This window comes from Planococcus citri, chromosome 3 (assembly GCF_950023065.1).
Source record: "Planococcus citri chromosome 3, ihPlaCitr1.1, whole genome shotgun sequence".
NCBI classification, from domain to species: Eukaryota; Metazoa; Arthropoda; class Insecta; order Hemiptera; family Pseudococcidae; genus Planococcus; species Planococcus citri.
The window spans coordinates 77,157,589-77,172,618 of record NC_088679.1 but is presented as its reverse complement, the minus strand read 5'-3'; the positions used below and the strand labels follow the sequence as shown (position 1 = coordinate 77,172,618).

General features: G+C 33.3%; 2 protein-coding genes and 1 long non-coding RNA gene across 4 annotated transcripts; 2 read left to right on the top strand and 1 right to left on the bottom strand.

Moving 5' to 3' along the window:
• The first annotated feature begins 1,230 nt into the window (after window positions 1-1,230).
• Window positions 1,231-2,815, top strand: Fib (rRNA 2'-O-methyltransferase fibrillarin). The gene is made up of 2 exons (XM_065355396.1): window positions 1,231-1,387; window positions 1,693-2,815. Exon 2 carries the CDS (start codon window positions 1,701-1,703, stop codon window positions 2,715-2,717), a length of 1,017 nt encoding a protein of 338 aa, XP_065211468.1. The 5' UTR covers window positions 1,231-1,387; window positions 1,693-1,700; the 3' UTR covers window positions 2,718-2,815.
• Window positions 2,816-2,888: 73 nt separating this feature from the next.
• On the bottom strand, window positions 2,889-14,979 carry LOC135839389 (tubulin beta chain-like). Of its 2 annotated transcripts, XM_065355395.1 has the most exons (8): window positions 14,699-14,978; window positions 9,558-9,666; window positions 9,096-9,343; window positions 8,891-9,019; window positions 8,381-8,811; window positions 7,700-8,024; window positions 3,111-3,171; window positions 2,889-3,035 (listed from the first exon to the last, which is right to left on the bottom strand). In XM_065355395.1, coding segments are annotated over exons 1-8 (1,362 nt in total). In that variant the 5' UTR covers window positions 14,756-14,978; the 3' UTR covers window positions 2,889-3,033. The 2 variants fall into 2 exon arrangements, with proteins under 2 accessions (XP_065211467.1, XP_065211466.1); XM_065355394.1 differs by lacking the exon at window positions 2,889-3,035 and having other exon boundaries at window positions 3,103-3,171; window positions 14,699-14,979.
• On the top strand, window positions 3,168-8,564 carry LOC135839392 (uncharacterized). Its single transcript, XR_010557586.1, has 4 exons — window positions 3,168-3,311; window positions 7,654-8,041; window positions 8,254-8,343; window positions 8,429-8,564. It is a non-coding gene; the product is annotated as an uncharacterized LOC135839392 (long non-coding RNA).
• Window positions 14,980-15,030: the final 51 nt, after the last annotated feature.

Here is a 15,030-nt window from a genome sequence, read left to right as displayed (position 1 = left end):
ATGAAAAAGATGTGTGCAAAATCATCAATGCGCATGCGCAACATCAAATAGTTACCAAAGATTTGGCAACGTCGCCAGTGTTGTTTGTTTTCAGAGCCAATCGCACATTTTTTTCCTTCGTTGATAGCGGATAACCCGCGCACACTGTCATGCGAAGTTAACTAACTTATATCACAGACGTACTACGTTTGACGTGACAATTATAACTCACCTCGTGTAAGCCCGCCTTTTCTCAATAACCGAAGCGTGGCACAGACAAAAATAATGAGAACAGAATCAAAAAATCCACTTTGAAAAAATGCATCGGGAGGAAGGCGATTCTGAAACTACGCAAAATTCTGAACAAAATGGCGTTTTGAAAATTTTTCCGCGACCCCCCACTTCCTCTCCCATTGCGACTTGAAAAATCAATTTTCTCCAATTTCTTGAAAAAATGAAAAAATTGAACCGGAGGAAGGGGATATTTAATGTACTTGATTAGACGAGCAAAATGGCGCATTCACAATTTTTCTACCCCCCACCCTTTTCTCTCCCACTACCTGATGTTTTTGTGGAGTGGGGGGAACATGAAGAAAATACAAAAAAATTGAACCGGAGGAAGGGGATATTTAATGTACTTGATTAGACGAGCAAAATGGCGCATTTGAAATTTTTCTGCCCCCCACCCTTTTCTCTCCCACTATCCGATGTTTTTTTAAAAATCGAAAAAACATCGGATAGTGGGAGAGAAAAGGGTGGGGGGTAGAAAAATTTCAAATGCGCCATTTTGCTCGTCTAATCAAGTACATTAAATATCCCCTTCCTCCGGTTCAATTTTTTTGTATTTTCTTCATGTTCCCCCCACTCCACAAAAACATCAGGTAGTGGGAGAGAAAAGGGTGGGGGGTAGAAAAATTGTGAATGCGCCATTTTGCTCGTCTAATCAAGTACATTAAATATCCCCTTCCTCCGGTTCAATTTTTTCATTTTTTCAAGAAATTGGAGAAAATTGATTTTTCAAGTCGCAATGGGAGAGGAAGTGGGGGGTCGCGGAAAAATTTTCAAAACGCCATTTTGTTCAGAATTTTGCGTAGTTTCAGAATCGCCTTCCTCCCGATGCATTTTTTCAAAGTGGATTTTTTGATTCTGTTCTCATTATTTTTGTCTGTGCCACGCTTCGGTTATTGAGAAAAGGCGGGCTTACACGAGGTGAGTTATAATTGTCACGTCAAACGTAGTACGTCTGTGATATAAGTTAGTTAACTTCGCATGACAGTGTGCGCGGGATAACATGCGGTGAAAATGTGGTTTTCGCGAAATTAATTATTTGTAAATATTTTTAAAATCGTGTAAAATAGTTAATTTTATTGCGATCGTTACCAACTAGAATTTTTTCACTTCATCTTCGGTAAGTACATTCTACGTAATATAATTTTGTGAATTCTATATCAAGTTTAAAGAGTGTTTTCGGTGTAAAGTTTAGCCATAACTCAGCTACAAGTGTTTTTTTGATAAATAATTTTCTCAATATTTGACGACTTATTGCGTTCGAACGATGTAAAAGTAATGTAAATATGTTTCTCCTCGTTCTAATGTATCAGTGTTATCAAAATATCGATGTGTTATACATATTTCCTACGATTCGATAGTGTAGTAATCGTAACTTCAAAATGTGATATTCTCTCGTACTAATCCTCTGATTTATCTTCGCAGATATCACCATGGGTAAACCAAGCTTCGAACGTGGAGGCGGTGGACGCGGCGGCGGCGGCGGTGGTTTTAATCGAAACTCATTCGGAGGCAGAGGAGGCGGCGATCGTAACAGCGGCGGTGGCCGAGGAGGTTTCGGAGGAGGCCGTGGTGGTCGTGGTGGCGGCGGCGGCTTCGGTGGAGGTCGAGGAGGCGGTGGTCGTGGCGGCGGCGGTCGTGGCGGTTTCGGTGGTCGAGGCGGCGGTGGTCGTGGAGGCGGCGGTCGAGGCGGTGGAGGTCGTGGAGGCGGCGGCGGAGGTAAATTCAAAGGTGGAAAAACGGTCATCATCGAACCTCACAGACACGGAGGTGTATTCATCGCTAGAGGCAAAGAAGACGCTCTGGTCACTCGTAACATGGTGGTCGGCGACTCGGTCTACGGTGAGAAACGTATCGTTGTCGAGAACGAAGGCGAAAAAGTCGAATACAGAGTGTGGAATCCGTTCAGGTCGAAGTTAGCCGCCGCTATTCTAGGCGGTATCGAAGAAATACACATGCCACCCGGTTGTAAAGTATTGTATCTCGGTGCCGCATCCGGTACGACCGTATCTCACGTATCCGATATCGTCGGACCCGAAGGTTTAGTTTACGCCGTAGAATTTTCTCACCGTTCCGGACGTGATTTATTGAACGTAGCTAAGAAAAGGACTAATATTATTCCAATTATCGAGGATGCCAGACATCCGCTCAAGTACCGTATGCTAGTCGGAATGGTCGACTGTATTTTCGCCGACGTCGCGCAACCAGACCAAGCTAGAATCGTAGCCATCAACGCGCAACACTATCTGAAGAATAATGGTCATTTTGTGATATCCATCAAAGCTAATTGTATCGACAGTACCGCCGAACCAGAGGCAGTCTTTGCCAACGAAGTGAAAAAATTACAAGCCGATAAACTGAAACCGAAAGAGCAACTTACTCTCGAACCTTACGAGCGTGATCACGCTGTTGTCGTAGGTGTCTATAGATCAGCTGCTGCTAAGAAATGACCGTCGACCTGCAGAATAATTATTATTTTTACAAATTTTGTCTATTTTTAAGAAGTTTTATTGTCTATGTCAACAATAAAGTGTTTCATTTTTATAAATCATCGGCTCTTTCGTTTTAATTTATATTCGTTTTTTATTTTTTTTCAGCGGTGATTGAAACGATTACACGAATGAAACGCCGATTTGATATTTATTTTCAAACGATACATAAGTACGAAAAGTATAAAGGAGAATCATCGTAGAAAGTTGTCGTTGTTTTGGTAAAATTATTCTTCGTCGTCGTGTTAACTTCTGAGATATCGCCGCGTCCGGTTCGTTCTGAAAATTGATTGAAGTGAGTCGAGTTAGATCTTTTAAAAATACCTTACGTGAAAAAATGAGTGGTTTATTTACAATCTGCTTCTTCTTCCTCTTCGTATTCTTCGCCCAAGTAATCATCTTCTGTTCCAGCTTCCTGTAATTTAGAATCGATTCGTGGTTTTAGAAAACGAATTAATGCAAAAACTAGAAAATTGTGATATTACGATGGAACTGGCGAGTAATTAGCGAAGCTTTTTAATACGAAGAGAGTATCTACGGTATGGTTATCTAGAGGTAAATTACGAACATGAGCATTTTCGCGAAGCATTTCAAGTTCTACTAGTTGGGTTATTTATACATTATTCGCCTAAACTCTAAATTAAAGACGTTGAAACTCTTCGAAAGTTTGATGATGCAGATTTGAAACACTTTTGAATTTCTAAAGTGTTCTAGTAGAACGTCGATGTTTATATTTTGCTTGAGTGTGCTCGAAATAGAAAAAGCTGGAGTACTTTGAAAGTTTATCTTTTCTCCTTCGAACGCTTAGAAATGCTTAGATTTTTCGTGTGTAATTTTTTTAACTAAGCAGATATTAAAAAAAGTTCAAACAAAAGTTATAGAACAACCATCAAAATATAAATTTTTTAGGTTCATAAAAGGGAGGAACGAGGTTTAGAGAAAATCATTTTTGAGAACGTCTAAACAAAACTCAAAAGTTGCTATAATCAGTTAAATTGACGTGTAAATTGTTGGGGCAGCGAATTGCTTTCAAACAGATCCGTAAAAAAAATTTAAAAAATTGGATGCATGTGTTAGATCGTTGCTAGATAATTCGAGAAAACAGTTCGATGAAAATGAAGCGTAGTAAAGCATCAAAAGAGGAGAATATTTTCCTTGGAATTATTTTTCGGGGGTAATTAAAGGGTTAGATTAGATCAATTATACATAAACTAAGTAAGTATGAGTACATATTCGAACTCAGTATCCTCCCCCCTCCCCCTCGCCCTCCAAGAAAAAAGACAAACGATACAACGTACGGAATTGTCATTAAGGGAATATTTGGACAGTTCTGTTTTGATTTGATTTAATTCTGTTTACTTCAATTCATTGAGAGGGGTTTTGCGATAAGGGCCCTTGTGGTGATATTTCGATTTTTTCAGGAGAGAGAAAACATCGAATTGCTTCGATTTTTTCGATTTTTTTTTTTTTTGATTTTTGGGTGCAGTGTTGTCTTGCGCATAGGTTGGAAGTGAAATTTTGACGAAATTCGTTCATCATCGCCTGATATCCCTGATTTATAAAAGGGACCTTGTGGTGAACAGCCGAATTTACACAACGTTACAGACTACCCCGCAAAAAAATACGGAAAAATTCGGATTCGCCATGAAATTTTACATAGGTAACAACAATAAAATAATTTTTCCATCGACCTTTTTTCTTTTTTTTTAAAAAATTAAAAACAAACAAAAACTTTGTTTTTAGATTTCCCAAAAATGTGAGTTTTTGAGTATTCATGTTCAAGTAATTTTTAAACGAGAAGTTGATGAGATAGGCGAAATCTGATTGCACCATTCGATTTCTCGTGAAAAAGTAAGTCGGAATCGTCAATAAAAAAAAAAAACATCGAATCACCACAAGGACCCATATCGCGAAACGCCTCTCTTGGAGTTTAAATTTAATTTAATTCAATTTTATTTACCTTTGATTTAGTTTAATTTATATTTAATTTAATTCTATTTGTATTTATTTCAATTTAATGTATTTTTTAATTTCATTTCGCCCATTTTTGATTCAATTTTTTGTCATTTTTATTCAATTTGATTGAAATTTAATTTCATTTGTTCCGATTAGAGTTCAATTCAATTCAATTGAACAATTTAATGCAATTCATATTTGTACGTAGATATTTTTTAATTTAATTCATATTTTTCAACTTAAATTGATTTATGTAGGTATTTTTATTTGATTTAATTTATTTTCATTGTACGTAGGTAATTTTATTTTCATTTATTCATTTATTTACTTATTTGATTTAGGTACGTAAATTTTTATTTGAGTATATTCAACTCATTTTCAATTCACTTTCATCCATTTTCAAGTTGATTTGATTTGTGATTAATTTTATTATATTATTGATTAGTATTTTTCAGGGTTTATTTTTCATTTGATTTTTGTTTGATAAGTTTGATCATTTTCAATTCAGCTTTTTTTTAAAAAACCAGGTATCAATTAGTTTATTTACAATTTTTTTTAAAAATAACGTGACTCCAATTATTTTTGATGTGCCCCTGTTCAATTTCTATTTTATTTACTCAAGTTTTAAATTGTTGTATTTTTAATTCAACCGTATTTATTTCGCTGCTATTTACGATTAGTGTAATCATTTTATTTTTAATTCAATTAATTTCAAGTTGAACTCAATTTTGTTTATTTTATTTTAATTTTTTGAAGGCGTTTTCACGTGATTCAAATCATTTTTCTATTCAAATTAATCGAATTTCATTCATTTTTAATTCTATTGTAATTATTTTAATTTTCCTTGCTGCTCAACTTTCTCAAAATTTAATTCAATTCATTTATGTAGGTAGGTAGGTACTTCAATTTCAAATCAAGTTAATTTTGATGTAATTTGAGTTTACCTTTTTTTTTTGTATAATTTTGGGTTACTAAGTAGAGTATTTTTTTTTTCAATTTCCAAAAATTTGATTTTTTTAAAAAGAAAAAATGCTACAGCGTTACGGTTTCAAAGCCCTGCCTTTTGCTAAAATTGTCGAAATTTTCAAATACATAGTTTCGTTTCTTGCTTTACTTTTTCTTAAAAAATATTTATTTTTGTCTAAAAATTACTCAAAAAGTTTACTTTTTTCACACAGAAAATGTCAAAAAGTCTCCCTTATTTTTCAAAAAAGATGGCGAAAAGTACCACTTTTGCTAATAATAGGCCTACGTATTGCTAAGTTATGCCAAAATTGTAAAATTTTTGCTTTTTCATTTTTTTTTTTTTTTTTTTTAAATATTTATTTAACAGTTTCACTTAAGTATTTATTGCTTTTTGCCAAAATTCTCGCCATTCAACATTTTAAAAAAATGGGTCGTTTTTTTGCTAGAAATCCCAAAGTCTTTGTTTTCAAAAGTGGTTCTAAAATCTTGCTTTTTTGCCAGAAATTGCCAAAAAACCATTACTTTAAAATTTTTTTCTCGCATTTTGCCTTTTTTTTTATTACTTTTTGAAATTTTGGTTACATTTTGGTCATTTTTGAGGTTTTTTTTTGTTACGTTACAATATTTTATTTATTTATTTTTTCTTGGAAAAAATTGAGTTTAATTTTCTGTTTAAAAAAGGAGTTTTCATTAACATGATATTTCAGGGCCATATCACAGGACGTTGCTTATGCTTGAAATTTTGCTTAAGACTTCGAGTGGTCCGTTCATAAACATCACATAAAATTTAATATGTAAACATATCACAAATTCGCCAATAGAATTAAATTTTTCACACAAATTGACAAAAATGGCAAGTGGCCGCATATTATTGCTCGTTTGTGAAGTGGCCCTACGATGTCTCAAGCAAAATTGTAAGCATAAGTAACGTCCTGTGATATGGCCCTCAATCGATCTAGGTTTAGTTTAAATCGCTGAGTGTCAGTTTAAAAAAAGAATTTAAAAAAAAAAATAGGTAAAGAAGATTGTTTGAAGATAACAACTATTTTAGTTTTAAAGATGGACAATACAATTTTATATAAAAAAACCTTTTTTTGTTCGTCCCCAAAAATTACGCCAAAAACCACGATCAGAAAATAAATTTGAATTTTTTCAAATTCAGCCACTTGACACTTCTGTATTCTACTTTCAGATTGAGCTCTAAAAATTACTCAAAAGTTTACTTTTTTCACCAAGAAAATGTCAAAAAGTCTCCCTTATTTTTCAAAAAAGATGGCGAAAAGTACCACTTCTGCTAATAATAGGCCTACCTATTGCTAAGTTTTGCCAAAATTGTAAAATTTTTACTTTTTCATTTTTTTTTTTTTTTTTTTTTTTTTTTTTTTAATATTTATTCAACAGTCTCATTCAAGTATTTATTGCTTTTTGCTAAAATTCTCGCCATTTAACATTTTAAAAAAATTGGTTGTTTTTTTCCTAGAAGTCCCAAAGTTTTACTTTCTTTTCAAAAATGGTTCTAAAATCCTGCTTTTTTGCCAGAAATTGCTAAAAACCCATTACTTAAAAATTTTTTGCTCGCATTTGGCCACTTTTTTTTATTACATTTTGGTCATTTTTGGGGTTTTTTTGTTACGTTACAATATATTATTATTTTTGTTGGAAAAAATTGAGTTTAATTTTCTGTTTAAAAAAGAAGTTTTCATTAACATGATATTTCGATCGATCTAAGTTTAGTTTAAATCGCCGAGTGTCAGTTTAAAAAACTCTTTTTTAGAATTAAAAAAAAATAGGTAAAGAAGATTTTTTTTTTGTTTGAAGATAACAGCTGTTTTAGTTTTAAAGATGGACAATTTTATAGTATAAAAAAATAACTTTTTTTGTTCGTTCCCAAAAATTACGCCAGAAACCATGATCAGAAAATTAATCTGAATTTTTTCAAATTCAGCCACTTGATACTTCTGTTTTCTCTTTTCAGATTGAGCTCGTATCAAGATAAATCGAATACCGTTCCGATTACCAACCTGATACTGTTGATATTCCGACACCAAATCGAGCACATTGGACTCAGCTTCGGAAAACTCCATCTCATCCATTCCTTCTCCGGTATACCAGTGTAAGAAAGCTTTCCTTTTATACATAGCCGAAAATTGTTCGCCGATTCTCTTAAATAATTCTTGAATAGCTGTAGTGTTTCCGATAAACGTTGCGCTCATTTTCAGTCCACAAGGAGGTATATCACATACTGCAGTTTTCACGTTGTTTGGAATCCAGTCTACGAAGTAATTACTATTTTTGTGCTGAATGAATAACATTTGTTCGTCTATCTCTTTCATGGACATTCGACCTCTGGAAAAAGAATCCAGGTGAGTAGATAAGATACCTATATCAGCTGTTGTAATTCTTGAGAAGCTGATTAGTTAAGTTGGTTACTACGTGAGAGTTGAAAAATATATGGGTAGCGAAACTAATTAAACAGAAATATGCACACAGATCTCCCTTCAGCGCTCGTTATACTAGCTCTTTCCTTCTCAATCTAACTCCAACTTTAATACTGAATAAATGCATCTAATTACAGAAATGGAAAATCAATTTCTCGTGGAAATGACATCAGAGAAAAATAAATATTCGACGATGGTTGAGCACGAGCACGATGCACGAAGAATAGGTAACCAACTATACAAATCAACCAAGTATAAGTATACCTGAATACAGCAGCTACAGTCAAATAACGCCCATGTCTCGGATCACAGGCTACCATCATGTTCCTAGCGTCAAACATTTGTTTAGTCAGCTCCGGTACAGAAAGCGAACGATACGATTGACTGTTTCGAGAAGTCAACGGTGCGAATCCAGGCAAAAAGAAATGCAATCTAGGGAAAGGCACCATGTTCACAGCTAGCTTTCTCAAATCTGCGTTTAATTGGCCGGGAAATCTTAAACAAGTCGTAACTCCTGACATCGTTAACGACACTAGATGATTCAAGTCGCCGTAAGTAGGATTGGTTAATTTTAAAGTACGAAAACAAATATCGTATAAAGCTTCGTTATCGATACAGTACGATTCGTCGGTATTTTCTACCAATTGATGGACCGACAGGGTCGCGTTGTAAGGTTCTACTACTGTTTCTGAGACCTGCAATTCAACAATTTGGATCAATATCAAGTTACGATGAAATAATCTAAACTGAAACTCAAGTTCATGCATAATCTACCTTTGGTGAAGGCATAACTGAGTAAGTGTTCATGATTCGATCCGGATATTCTTCGCGTATTTTCGATATTAAAAGCGTACCCAAACCGGATCCTGTTCCACCGCCCAAAGAATGAGTCAACTGGAAACCCTACAAAAAAAACCGACCATCAATCTCAAATCAGCCTTTAGATTTACCCTCTCTGGAGATTTTTAAACCTACTTACTTGCATACAGTCGCAATTTTCGCTCTCTCTTCGCACCACATCCAGAACAGAATCGACCAATTCGGCTCCTTCGGTGTAATGCCCCTTGGCCCAATTATTACCAGCGCCTAGTTGTCCGAAAACGAAATTATCCGGTCGAAAGAGCACTCCATAAGGCCCCGATCGAATCGAATCCATGGTACCTGGCTCCAAATCGAGCAGCACTGCTCTGGGAACGTATTTAGATTCTCCTTCGGATTTTGAACTTCCTGATAATAAATCATAGTTAAATATAGGTCGATAATTAGTATAAGCATTTGTAATGGAAGTGTTAATCGATCGACGACGACGATGTGACCGGTGTGGACCGGATGAGCGTGACTGGTTTATTTTTTTGTCAAATTTTGCATAAATGGTATACGGAGACAGAATGAGAAAGATAGGCTAAAGGGTATTCAGACGTGCGAATTATACAGTACTGACCTTGTCCTTCATTATAGTAAACATTAATTCTTTCAAGTTGCATAGGCGAATGTCCCTTGAAGTAACCGTTATAATCAATCCCATGCTCTTCGGATATAACTTGCCAAAACTGTAAAAAGATATTGTGCACATAACGTTAAAATTGAGTCACCAGAGAATATAAGGATGAATCAAGTACGACGATTTACGAGTTCATATTATCATTCATTCGTGTGAGGAAATAAGAAATAAAATGTTCGTAACGAGCACATGTTTCGTCTGCTGTGCACAAATCTGTTGATGTTCTTTTTGGAACGATGCCCAATGAGTCAACGATCTTGAAATTATACGAATTGGTAAGTATGCTGTGCTGTGCGAAGGGATGAAGAGAAATATTCTCGAATAACTATCTAGTCAGGTAATGGGTATCTCTCTCTATCTATCTATCTGTTGAATGCGTCAGTTGCGATAGAATTGGAAGTGAGGACTGGGGAGTTTTAAAAATAATCGTGTTGAAATTGTCAAATGCGTTATTCTTCTCGTGATTAATGATTTTCTTTGAATTTTGACTTTTGAGTACATTTTTATGAAAATATAAACAGAAAGTTGGCAAGGGAAGTGCTGAAAAGGTACCTACCTACTTTTGATGTTCAATTAGGCATTGATTTTTTAAATCAATGAATTAGGTTACTTTTGGACATTTTTTGTGATTTTTTTACTCTCATCCCGTTCTCTGAATTGTTATTATTATGAAAAAATTGGAGTAAGGCTCCCTTGTCCCTGAGAGGAAAGCTTTGAATCATGAAAACAGTTTTTTGCTTTCAACTGAACGAATCAACGATGAAATGTCATCAATAGGAACTCTATAAGATTTTTCTCAAGTTGTGTAAAGTAAAGTTTGACTGAATTTCAAAAGGTTACTGGTCAGTTTTAAAATTTTGAGTTTTGACACAAGAATTTCATTACTGGTTTCCCAAAAGATTCCTTCCTGTAATTAAACAATAGTTATAAAAAGAAGTACCAGTGATTTATCAAGTATTTTGTATTATCAGTAATTTTCCAAGAAGTACAATGTACCTACTCTTCGAAAAATAATCAATGCTTTAGGTACCAGAAATTACCAACCATTTACCAAAACAAAAATTACCAAAAAATTGCCCAAAATTCAAAATTTTGAATAAAACCCATCCCCAGTAATTTACCAAAAAAAAATTACCTGGAAATTACTAGGAATTTCCAAAAATTACCGATAATTTACCATAAAAATCACTAGTAATTTACAGAAAATTACCTGATTTACAAAAATTTGAAATGACTGGTAATTTACCTAGAATTACGTACTAGAAATTTTCTTGAAATTGGCAAATTTAAAATTTCCAGTAGTGCGGTAATTTACCTCAAGTTACCAGTAATTTGCCAGTAATTACCCGTAATTTACCCAAAATTACCAGTAATTGTCAGTAATTTTAATTTACCTATTATTACCCGTAATTTACCCAAAATTACCAGTAATTTACCTAAAATTACCAATAATTTACCAAAAATTACCGGTAAGCGGTAATTTCCATAAAAATCACTAGTAATTTACAGAAAATTACCTAATAATTTACAAAAATTTGAAATGACTGGTAATTTCTAATTTACCTAGAATTATGTACTAGAAATTTTCTTGAAATTGGCAATTAATTTCCAGTAATGTGGTAATTTACCAAAAATTATCAGAAGTTTACCTCAAGTTAGCAATAATTACCCGTAATTTACCCTAAATTACCAGTAATTGTCAGTAATTTACCCGTTATCACCCGTAATTTACCCAAAATTACCAGTAATTACCCAAAATTACCAGTAATTACCCAAAATTACCAGTAATTACCCAAAATTACCAGTAATTACCCAAAATTACCAGTAATTACCTAAAATTACCAGTAATTACCCAAAATTACCAGTAATTACCCAAAATTACCAGTAATTACACTAATTTACCAGAAATTACCAACAATTGATCAGAAATCAATAATTATGGCGATTTAGTAAGATACGATTTACCAAATAATAATAATAATAATAATAATAATAATTTATTCAACATTATTGGTACAATACATCTTAGGTACTACACAATTTGACGACACCCCTATGCGCAGGCGAGCGGGGGCCGTTAACCAATAGATCAACAATGATAGGAAAAAAAACACACATAAACAAGCATTTTTTTAAAAAAATGCAAATATTTCATATGAAACTGAAGAAAGAGGTAATAAGTATAACATAATGGTAAAGAGAGAGAGAGAAAAAAAAACAGAAAAAAAAAACAAAAAAAACATACAAAGTAACATCTGAGGGGAGGTGGAGAGTAAATGGTATCAAAAAACAAAATTAAAGTAAAAATAGATGAGCCAATGCAGCAAAAACTAAACTATACTATTTCATGAGGTATAAATTATTTGTAACTTAATTCTCAAGACTTACCGAACGTTTACCGAAAATTACCAGATAACCAGTAAAAATGACCAAAAATTACTGGTACCTAATTATAATAATTTACCTAAAATCAATACGTAATAATTAGTTGGCCAACTTTTTAAAAATTTCTGAAAGTTTGATGCAATGTGGAAAATTTACATATCACAATTTTTTCAAGTTTTTCAAGTCAAAAAATTTTTTGAAAATTTTAGTTTACCTCCTTGAAATTACTTTACCTAATTCGTGCAAAAAGCTCCAAAGTTGAAAAAATCCAATTTATCCAAAAAATTCCAATTTTGAGTCGGATTTCTAATTCTTCTACATACTAATAAATAATCCTCTCTTCTAGAAAAAACTTCCCACGTCCTACGAGCTGTTTTGGTTTCTTTGTATGAAACCCCCTTCCCCCTCCGCCGAGTGTAAAAACAATAAAATAAATCTACAACGCCTGAGGGATTTTTTTTGTTGAAAATTTTCACTTTATGATCAAAATTTGTCTAAATACATAACCTCTTTTATTGATGAAAAAGTTTCGCATAAGTACCTGCTTGAATTGTTGGTTTTTGAAACAAATTTCCATGATTGGAGGAGAGGGGGGGCTCCGTATAAGAGCATGTCAATATTGATTGGGACGTAGAGGGAGGTTTTACCGAGAGGCGAGAATATGAACATTTTTCGAAATATTTTACAGACTAAATTTTTCATTTTTATTTGATGTTTATTTTTTCCAAATTATGGGGCACTTATTTATATCAATTGAACAATACTAATGACCTGGGGAAAAGATCGAGGGAGGTTTCCTCTTAAAAACTGGGTTATTCAGAAAAATTCTGACCAGAAATGAAAAATTTTCAACAAATTTCAGAAAGAAAAATTCAGCGTTTTTTTTCTATTTAAAATATCTGAAAAACAAAACCTCTTACGCAGCCCTTGGGAAAAGCCCATCAAATGGGTGAGGTGAGAAATTCAAAATTTTACGTTTTACTTGCTTACGTACAATTTTTGTTTCTTTCCTTTTGTGTTTTTTGTTTTTTTTGTTAAATCCTCAGTTTATTTTAAAACTTGATTTTTTGTGATTCAATGGGAAAAAATGTCAAATTTCTTATTATAAACAACCGATTTGAATCAAGTTGAGAGCTCTGAGTTGAGCTCAAAATTGATCTCAAAAACTTCCTTACACGGTGAAGTGTGGTTAATTTTTTCTAGAAAGGCTTTTTTATTGAGTTCAGAAAACTAAATTATTATTTTTTTTTGGTGTTCATAATAATTGCAGGATTATTACACCGGCGAAGGAACATCGAACAATTTTTCTCTTTTTTCAAAACCTTGCATAGTTTATGTTCATTCTTTAAGGTTGCATAATTCCTTAATCTCGAAAAAAATCCCATTTTAATTTTTGCCAATATTGAAAATTTTTAATCAATCGTAGCACCTTCAGTTTTGAATATCCCAAAATACAGATGCCCTTGTTCATTGCAGAAAAATATTTAAAAATCGATTCCAACTTTGTTGACACTTGACACTTGACTGTGTTTTCTTGTCACATTTCAATTTTCAATTACATATATTTTTGAAACCAAATGGGTATAAATTCGGTTGAAAAAAATAGCGAAGAATTGTAGCTCGATAAATTTTTTTTGACTCTTTTTTATTATACCCGGCCAGGAAATTTTTGGCTATCCCAGTTCAATTTTGTATTCCTCTTTTTTTTTTTGTTTTTAAGAAATAACACGAATATATCGATTGTCAACTCATCTTATAGAAAGTATTGAATTAATAACTCCAATGCATACGATCATCTTCGAAGAATTCCTTTCCACGTTCATTGATACCAATTTAAATTACACCAGCATTTAGTCGACTCATTTAACGAAGCGATGAATAATAATTACACGAAGATCCGAGAACAACGAATCTTCACTCGACGCAAAAAATATTTTCTTATACCGCGAAATTCTGAAGGCAAGAAGGCATTTTTTTCAATTCAGAAAATTAAACAGCGGAAATTGAAGTATTCGCAAACATCCGACAAAATTAGGCATCCGAAGGAAGATTTCGTGGAAATCGTGTGAAAGATAAAAAGAGCTCAGTTCAAGGTTTCCAGACCGTGTCTAATTTTCTGTCATAATAAGTATTATAGGAAGGTATCTTTACTTCAGAATTCATCGAATGTGATAGATAAACGGTCAACGATTCTGGAACGTGAAGTACCTATATTCCTACATTTAAGTATATAGGTATGGTAGGTTCTCAAAATTGTTAGCAATCTTCGTGTAAAAAATGTCAAAATTTAGAAAACCTATGGAATATTTTGAAAATAATTTAATGAGTGAACAAGATGTGAGCTGTTTATAAATTCACTGAGGAAAAAATTCATAAATCATATAAAAAAATGGTGGGATTTTTCTCAATAAACATCACAGATCCATTTTTTTTACCAAAAGTTGAAAGGGAGAGGACACCAATTAGTTGAATGCTGCCAAAGGGGGTATGTCCTATATAAATAGCAAGGTTATTGAAATTGGAATAAGAAAATTGATCACGTCACTTTCTAGAACAACAAATAATTTGATAGATAAATTTTAGACCAATTTTCGATTCATTTTCATACTTATTCAATAATTTTCTCATTTTTGCTTAGGTAGGTACCTACTCGTGAAAACTTTAAGCATCTCTAAATTATTAAATACGTCACCTACCTTAGCTCCAATTTGATTACCGCATTGGCCAGCTTGTATATGAACAATTTCTCTCATTTTAAATTTATTTAATTATTTTTGTAAAAAAAGCACTCTTTACCTTATACCGAAAAAAAAATCACTTACACGACTAAAGGATACGACAACTATACACGGTGAAGACTAGTTGAACTAAATGGTGCATTAGATGCGGCTCGAGTTATGTTCCATTTCACCGTGATACGCGATGCCGCCACCACAGCGAACTCTTCAAAATGGGTGACGTGTTTTATAGTAGAAGTGCATAATTATTATGAGGTCTCGCTTACATATACTTACAATAACGTCTTAAA

Excerpts from the sequence above, each read along its gene's own strand:
- Fib (XM_065355396.1), top strand. The coding sequence starts at position 1,701 with ATGGGTAAACCAAGCTTCGAACGTGGAGGCGGTGGACGCGGCGGCGGC.
- LOC135839389 (XM_065355394.1), bottom strand. The coding sequence starts at position 14,755 with ATGAGAGAAATTGTTCATATACAAGCTGGCCAATGCGGTAATCAAATT. Across the intron at positions 8,025-8,380 it reads ACTGTAGCTGCTGTATTCAG|AGGTCGAATGTCCATGAAAG; the intron begins GTATACTTATAC and ends TTCTTTTTCCAG. Across the intron at positions 3,172-7,699 it reads CGGAATATCAACAGTATCAG|GAAGCTGGAACAGAAGATGA; the intron begins GTTGGTAATCGG and ends TCTAAATTACAG.